General features: G+C 41.0%; 1 protein-coding gene across 1 annotated transcript; it reads left to right on the forward strand.

The window, feature by feature from the left end:
* Positions 1–3424: 3424 nt before the first annotated feature.
* Positions 3425–7471, forward strand: NME1 (NME/NM23 nucleoside diphosphate kinase 1). Its single transcript, XM_065416139.1, has 5 exons — positions 3425–3455; positions 4392–4524; positions 5073–5174; positions 5891–6003; positions 6909–7471. The coding sequence occupies exons 2-5, from the start codon at positions 4396–4398 to the stop codon at positions 7018–7020; spliced, it is 456 nt and encodes a 151-aa protein (XP_065272211.1). The 5' UTR covers positions 3425–3455; positions 4392–4395; the 3' UTR covers positions 7021–7471.
* The last annotated feature ends 1311 nt before the right edge of the window (positions 7472–8782 follow it).

The following is an 8782-nucleotide window of genomic DNA, read 5'->3' on the forward strand; positions in this document are numbered from 1 at the left end:
GAGAGCCTGCCCATTAACTTCCCTTTAGCAGAGCATTTTGGGAATGGGAGAAGCCTGGGAACTTGTATATTATAGTCTTTTCTATTGCTCAGTTAGTGCTGGGTGCAAAAAACAATCGTAGGAAAGAACGTGTTAGCTCAAACAGCTGTTGGAGATCTGCAGGTAGCATTTTCGTATATAAAAAGGCATATTGATTCATGTAAGGGGAAGAATTAAACCAGTAAGACTTTGGACAATTGGCTTCTATATAACTTTCTGTATCTACTGATTTAATAAAAATCACTATGTCTAGGGAACATTTCCATCTCTATCTTTCTCTATCCTACAACTTCTGTGGTATGTGCAGAAATTCTGACTCGTTGCTATGACTGATGAGATTCAGCAGCAAGGAGAATATTAATTTAAAAACAAAGGCTAAACATAGGCTAAAAATAAGACTTGAATCAATGTTTAACAGAGAGATGTATGGAACAATTACAATTACTTGTAAAATTCTTATAAGACCTTATAAAACCTTGAAGCTGCGCAAGCTAGGTATATATATATATATATATATATATATATATATATTATAATATAGCTAAATTATATACATATACTTTAAAAATATACTCAGAGGAACTTATAGTGTCAACATGGGTATAGATTGTTTGTAGTAGAATCCACAGTGTGCTAGTTACTTTCCATGCACTTCATGAGGGATAGTCTCTGCCCCAAGAAGTTAAAAGAATAAAACTTGCCTTCCTGTTTGTGCTGATGTGCTTGCCCCTCACTTATGTTGATTAATGGACAACTAGTTGCAAGGATAGAGTTGGAAATTCTTTAAGCATTGCTTGCCTGCAAACATATTTCATCTTGTGAGAATACCAGTAAGTAGGATGACCAGATGTCCCAATTTTATAGGGACAGTCCCGATATTTGGGAATTTTTCTTATATAGGCACCTATTACCCCTCACCCCGTCCCGATTTTTCACACTTTCTATTTGGTAACCTTACTAGTATAACCTGACTTGCCTTGGCTTTAAAATGACCTGTAGGATTTAATCTGTTTTTGTAAGGCAAAAATTCTGTTTTTGTGCAAGTCTGATTGACAAACTCAGTGGCTTGTGGGGCTGAAGTACTTACCACTTGGATACAACTATCAAAACAGAGGTACTTAAAATAGTTTTTTTTTGTGTAGAGGAGAGGAAAAATACATTACCTGTCAGGGGAGTTATTGAAGGGTTGAAAACAAGGAATAGATACATTAGAGAGGGGAATTTTCCTGACATCCCCACTGCAAATAAATTGTGGAAAATCAGAGGTTGTGGGTATAAAAATACTTCATTGGACTTACATTTTATGTAAAAGGAAAGAAGAAAGCATATATCAGGAAATGAGATGGGAGTTAAAGGTCTGATTAAAAAAAGGATCAAGGGCATCCACAGGAAAATAAAAAGGTACTAGAAATAAAAATCCAATTAGTGGATTAAAGGTAAAAGGCCAAGGTATAAATAAAAGGGTTCTAAGAAAGGATAGTGAAAGGATCAGAACAGGACGAGGCCAGGAGGCTAATACTATGCAATTGGGAAGGGAGGTTACAAAAGGAGAATATAAAAGAATGAAGTGAAATGAGGGATAAATATACAAGTGAGAAAGGCCTAAACATGAAGGGATAGAAGGGAAGAACCGTACCACTTTATTTCACCATTTCCAGAGAGTAGTTTTCAGTGATTCACAGTCAAGCTAGAAGGGATCAATTCTGGGTCCACTTCTGTTCAATATCTTTGTTGATAATTTAGATAATGGCATAGAGAGTACACTTAATCTGCAGACAATAGCAAGATGGGAGGGCGTACAAGTGCTTTGGAGGATAGGATTAAAATTCAAAATTATCTGGACAAACTGGAGAAATGGTCTAAAATAAACAGAATGAAATTCAATTGAGAACAAATGCAAAGTACTCCACTTAGGAAGGAACAATGAGTTGCACACATACAAAATCGGAAATGACTGCCTAGCAAGGAGTACTGCAGAAAGGGATCTGGGGGGTCACAAGCTAAATAAGTCAACAGTGTAACACTGCTGTAAAAAAAGCAAGCATCATTCCGGATGTATTAGCAGGCGTGTGATTAGGCCTCAACTGGAGTATTCTGGACAAATTGGAAAAAGTCCAGAAAAGAGTATATCTATAATCTGTAACACTTCCCCATGTAGACACAACTGCATGCGTTTGACTGGCGGAGCACAGGGCGGTGTAGGGTGACCAGATAGAAATCTGACATCAGGAATCATAATACTCAAAAACCAGTGGGAGAACACTTTAACCTGTCTGGCCATTCAATGACAGACCTGCGGGTGGCTATCTTACAACAGAAAAACTTCAAAAACAGACTCCAAGGAGAGACTGCTGAGCTGGAAATGATATGCAAACTAGATACAATCAACTCAGGATTGAATAAGGACTGGGAATGGCTGAGCCATTACAAACATTGAATCTATCTCCCCTTGTAAGTAGTCTCACACTTCTTATCAAACTGTCTGTACTGAGCTATCTTGATTATCACTTCAAAAGTTTTTTTCTCTTACTTAATTGGCCTCTCAGAGTTGGTAAGACAACTCCCACCTGTTCATGCTCTCTGTATGTGTGTATATATATCTCCTCAATATATGTTTCACTCTATATGCATCCAAAGAAGTGGGCTGTAGCCCACGAAAGCTTATGCTCTAATAAATTTGTTAGTCTCTAAGGTGCCACAAGTACTCCTGTTCTTTTTGCGGATACAGACTAACACGGCTGCTACTCTGAAACCAGATAGAAAATGTGAAAAATCAGGACGGGGGTAGTGGGGCAACAGGTACCTATATAAGAAAAAGCCCCATATGGGCTGCCCCTATAAAATCGGGACATCTGAGCACCCTAGGGCGGTGCCTGCACCTGCTTTGCACCCACTGTGCTCGGTTAGCATGGGCGAAGTCTCCTTTGAAATCGTACCCAGGGGTCCGTACACGTTGACACTCTCGGCCCGTGTCTCCCCTGCTGGGAAAGCGCCCAGAGCAGCCCCTGGCCGCACGCCGGGAGAGGCGGGCAGAGCCGCCAGCCCTGCCAGCCTCCCGCTCCTCCCTACCATAGAGATGGAGATGCGCAGCAAGAGCGCCGCCCACTTCCCGGCGCAGTTAGGACTCGATGGTACTAGAGTCGCTCTGCTCCCTCCTTAATCTTGCGTCCCCCAGTGTCGGGCTAGAGCGTCGCCTCAGTCCTCCCCGATGGCGTATCCGCGCCCCGAGACAAGCGTCCCCGTGGGAGTGGGGAGGAACACGGGCCCCGTGCGGCTGCCCGGCCGGCTCCGGCCCGGTATGCGCTGGGCACGTGGGGGCGTGTTTAGAGCTGGGTGGTAGCGAGGCTGGGGGCGGCGGCGGTGTTACGGCAGCTACCACCCGACCCACCCCAGGGTCCGGGACTGCAGGCGAGCAGGTGAGAGGGGAGCGCAGGGGGGTGGGCGCTGCTAGGGATGATTTAAGGGACAGGGGAGCATTGAAGGGGCTGTATGGGGCGAGGGCATATGCAGTTATGAATGATCCAACGGACATGCAAGCAGGGTCAATATAAGGGGAAAGGCGTTGTAATTAGATTTCTGCATGTTTGTCTGTTAGCTGCCATCTGTCCAGGGCTATTGGCAGCGGGAGCATTAGTACGAGGTGTTGCATTGCTTTTTTATTGTTATTATTTTAGCGCCCTTAGCTTGTTCACAACTGCTCTGGAATAAGGAGCTTGTTGTTTCTCAAATTGTTCAGTCTATGCTATACTTATAGAAATGGGGATTGTGTTAGCACCATGCTTTTAACTGCTTTATAATCTTAGAGATTAGTTTTTAATTTCTGAAAAATGCTTAATTTTGGTTTTTAAAATGTTGACGATTGTCAACCACAGTGACTGTGTAGCTACTGTAGTAGTCAGCTTGTGCCTCTAAAAATGACACATTGGCTACTCCAGTATGACTTTCTTACCTTCCAGTCCCCACACACATTCTTAGCATACTTCATTACAACACTGACTGGCTGTAGATAACTATAAATCAAAGTGATACACACGGTCTTAGTTTAGCCTATTTTGTCTTAAATTGAGGGTAGCATCCTATCAGTGTGCATCTTGGAATACACTGACCTGCAATACAAGCTGTATAAAATCTCTTCATTCCTGGTATGGACTAATTGCTCTCGTCAATGTTTATAGGGCTATTACGTTACGTTTATTTTTGTAGCACTTTTTGGATATTCTTTGATTTATTAGATCAGTACACATAAGCACAAAAAGGTTGTGGAAGATTGTGGGTATGCCTTCTAGATTTCTGTTGTGGCTGCATTTGCCTGCTGGTCCTGGAATACGGAGTCCCTTTTTCTCCTCTTGTAGGACGATGGCATCCATTTCCGAGCGCACTTTCATTGCCATCAAGCCTGATGGAGTCCAGCGGGGACTAGTGGGAGAAATCATCAAGAGATTTGAACAGAAGGGTTTCAAACTAGTGGCCATGAAATTCATGCACGTGAGTTTCCCTCATTTCTATATTTCTCCTTTATGTATGAAATGAAATCTTATAGCAGGCTAGTGTACTCCACTCAGTGAAAAATCTATTGTAATTTTTTTAAATGAAATCTTAGCAGAAATATCAAATGTCAAATTTTGTGTCTGGATATTTTTGGAGACTTTCCAGCATCCAGCTGTAGCTAAATGCTTTTGACAGCCTAAGCAACCTAATTTTAGTAAACTGATGTCCTTAGTCTGAAGGGAATATTCTTATAAGTGCCATTTACACTTAATAGGCATCTATGGATCATCTACAGCAAAAATTGGTTTCTTCTCAAAAGTAGTTAGATATTGATGAAACAACCTTGCTGAGTTAAACTGTGCACTGAAATAATTTTATATTTTAAATTCATATAAACCAAGCAACACATCTAGCCAGTTGCTGGAATCACTTATTTTTAAAGAGCATGTCTGTTTAAGGATTAATAGTGCTCTGTGGTTAATCTCTTGTGATTTAAAGATGCTCTTAAGTTCTTACAGTAAACTGCTTTTTTTTTTTTTGTGCAGGCCTCTGAAGACCTTCTGAAAGAACACTACATTGATTTGAAAGATCGGCCATTCTATGCTGGTTTGATTAAATATATGCACTCTGGACCTGTTGTAGCTATGGTAAGCTTTTAAAAATAAAACTTGCTTAAGAAAAATTAAGCAGTTGATGTGTCTTTTGTTCATAACTTTATTTGTGTTATATTGAAATTAAATACTTTTAAAAAATTGATTAAATGTAGTTACAGGTACAACATATTTCCCTTTAATGTGTGGTTTTACAAGTAAATCTTTCTATTTTTTTTTTAAAAACTTTATTTTCCCTTTTGCAATGTGCTGGGGGGTAGGGGATGAACAGTGGGAAACTGACTGCACAAAGTACTGTCAAATACACAAAATAAGCAAACTGGAAAAAAGAACAGTGAAACATTTAATCTTTCAAGTAGAGAACTCGTATGTGTTAGATGTTGATTGTAACCTATGATTGCTACAAGTGTGACTTTTTTTTTTTTTTTTTTTGGTAAAGAGTGTATACCTCTAAAGTATTTGAGATCTCTATGAAGCTTTATGTGTTTAGGAAATTTTGTAATGGGCTTCTTGTTTGTTTGTTACACTGAAATCTGTTCAGTACCCTCTCGCTTTGGCTAGAAGTCAGTGGAATGACCACAGTTTGTCGGAGACAGTTTTACTCCAATCCTTCTATGCCTTGCCCATAGATTCTTTGAAAAAGGGGACTTAACACCCGTACGATGATGGGATCAAGTTTGGATAACATTGCCAACTCTTCCTGTGTTAGTTACAGTTTGGATTCTGTAATCTTAATGGATTTTATTTTTAAGGTGTGGGAAGGTCTTAATGTGGTTAAGACTGGCAGAGTAATGCTGGGGGAAACTAATCCAGCAGATTCCAAACCTGGCACCATCCGTGGTGACTTCTGTGTTCAAGTTGGCAGGTACGTTCTGAAACTGTCTTATCAAAACTAAACCAGTTTTATATCATATACATACTGACCTACTTAGTTAATTGATTTATGACAAAGTTTTGTAATGTGAACACTATATCCAGTTGAAACTGTCGAAGAATTCAAGCAGCAGAATGTAAATATTGGAATTTGATCAACCTTATAGTAAGGACATATAGACAAGGCCTGAAATACTTTCCACGGAACCTCCATTTTTTCTTGGAGGTCTCCTATTTGAGTATTGACACAATAGTACTTATTTTATGAGAACTAATAAGCTCTCTGCATGATGACTTGCCTCCTGGTCCCTTTCTATAAGACTGTCCTGGTAAACAAGAATATGCCATTTTGTAACAGGTTTCAGAGTAGCAGCCGTGTTAGTCTGTATCCGCAAAAATAACAGGAGTACTTGTGGCACTTTAGAGACTAACAAATTTATTAGAGCATAAGCTTTCGTGGGCTACAACCCACTTCTTCGGATGCATATCATGTTACGCATGTCCTCCATTTTGTAACATGTACTTAATTTAAATGTTAAATTAGAATGAATGTTAGGAAATAAAAATTGGTACCAAAAGCTTGCTAACTGCTGAAAAACCTGTAAGGACGTTAAGGCCCTGATTCTACAAACTATTATACATGGAAAGACCCCCATTAACTTCATCCACATGCGTGGTCCACTAGATAATGTAGGACTGGAGTCAAAGGATGTAAATAGAGATGTGGCTTTCCTTCTCATTCCCTCACTATCAAAACTGATGAGAGAAGAAGCTTGTGTTGCATATTTACACGTACGTTTTATTAATACTTGTAGCCATAGTAACCAGAGAGGTTTTTCTAAAAAGCAAATATTGTGCTTTTAATTCTATAATTATTAATGACTTTTCTTCTCTTAGGAACATCATTCATGGCAGTGATTCTGTAGAAAGTGCTGAGACAGAGATCAACCTGTGGTTCACTCCTGAGGAATTGGTTGAATACACAAGCTGTGCTCATCAGTGGATCTAAGGGCTAGTCTACACTGGCAACATTGCGGCAGCACTTTAACGCGGCTTGTGTCGTAGCGGCAGAGCGCTGGGAGAGCGCTCTAAAAAACCCACCTCCACGAGGGTCGTAGCTCCCAGCACTGGTGCACTGTCTACACTGGTGCTTTATGGCACTGAGACGTGCTGCGCTCTGGGGTGTGTTTTTTCACACCCGAGCGAGAAAGTTGCAGCACTGTAAAGTGCCAGGGTAGACAAGCCCTAAAAGTAAAACCTGGTCTGTGACTTTTAACATCCACTCATTCCAATGATTATGGACCCAGAAACAGTTTCTATTGCCATTATCCTTTAGTTATTTCAAGGCACTTCTGTATAAACTAGTGGAAATCTCTCTCTCTCTCTAATCTGTATTGTGAATATTACATGTAACCAGTGTTAATAACTGCTGCTCTAATTAAAAAGCTATTGAATTATTAATTGGGAAACTTTCTAACTCCGTGTGTGGACAAGAGAAGACAATTACAGTAGGGGAAAGGATCTTTAATTAATGAATAAACACAAAGCATAAACTTTCATGAAATACTCTGTAGCCACAGAGGATAACTTGGTATATGGTACACATCAGCAAACAGTCTAAAATGGCTTAGTGGCCTTAAAATTTATCAAACTTTAATAAACCACCAGGTCATGCATGCTGCTATGTAAATAGATCCATAATATCCCTAAATACAGGAATTAAAGATTGTCACATGTGGTGTACCTCATCCAGTGGACTAAGTGCCCCAATAATAACTATGATGGTGAAACAAGACAATCACTCTGCTCTCGAATGAACTCACACAGAAAAATGATAAGCCAAAAACATCATATCACCCCTGGGTGAATACTTTTCATAAAATGATCACTCTGGGGTGGAGGGAGGGATAGCTCAGTGGTTTGAGCATTGGCCTGCTAAACCCAGGGTTGTGAGCTCAATCCTTGAGGGAGCCATTTAGGGATCTAGGGCAAAAATCTGTCTGGGGATTGGTCCTGCTTTAAGCAGGGGGTTGGACTAAATGACCTCCTGAGGTCCCTTCCAACCCTGATATTCTGTATCTGACCTCTCAGTCCACATCCTCAAAGCAAACCTGCACAATACCATCAAGACAAGCCTCAGAGCTTTAATACATAACTTGCTAGACATGAAAATCATGGACTCAATAAGGCTAGGTCTACACTACCCGCCTGAATCGGCGGGTAGAAATCGACCTCTCGGGGATCGAATTATCGCGTCTCGTCGGGACGCGACAATCAATCCCCGAATTGACGCTCTTACTCCACCAGCGGAGGTGGGAGTAAGCGCCGTCGACGGGAAGCCGCGGAGGTCGATTTTGCCGCCGTCCTTACAGCGGGGTAAGTCGGCTGCGATACGTCGAATTCAGCTACGCTATTCGTGTAGCTGAATTTGCGTATCTTAAATCGACCCCCCCCTGTAGTGAAGACCTGCCCTAAGACATTGAATTTATGGCTCATTACAACCTGTAAGTAACCCACTAAACCTCCTTTGTCCCCTTCACCCTCCTTGCAGGGTTTCAGAGCCCAGGCTCCAGCCCAAACCCAAATACCTACACTGCATTTTTTATTCCAGCAGCCCCCACAAGTCAGACAGCTGACCCAGGCCAGTCATGACATGAGTCTTTTATAGCAGTGTAGATGTACCCTAAGAGTACCTTCTCCCAGCCCCAAAGAAGAGCTGTGTGTCTCAAAAGCTTGTCTCTTTCACCAGCAGAAGTTGGTCCAATAGAAGA

This window comes from Emys orbicularis, chromosome 13, assembly GCF_028017835.1.
Source record: "Emys orbicularis isolate rEmyOrb1 chromosome 13, rEmyOrb1.hap1, whole genome shotgun sequence".
Classification (NCBI taxonomy): domain Eukaryota; kingdom Metazoa; phylum Chordata; order Testudines; family Emydidae; genus Emys; species Emys orbicularis.

Bases quoted from the DNA above. Each gene is read 5' to 3' on its own strand.
- NME1 (XM_065416139.1), top strand. From the start codon at position 4,396: ATGGCATCCATTTCCGAGCGCACTTTCATTGCCATCAAGCCTGATGGA. The intron at 5,175-5,890 runs GTAAGCTTTTAA...TTTATTTTTAAG, and splicing joins CTGGACCTGTTGTAGCTATG to GTGTGGGAAGGTCTTAATGT. The intron at 6,004-6,908 runs GTACGTTCTGAA...TTCTTCTCTTAG, and splicing joins TTCTGTGTTCAAGTTGGCAG to GAACATCATTCATGGCAGTG.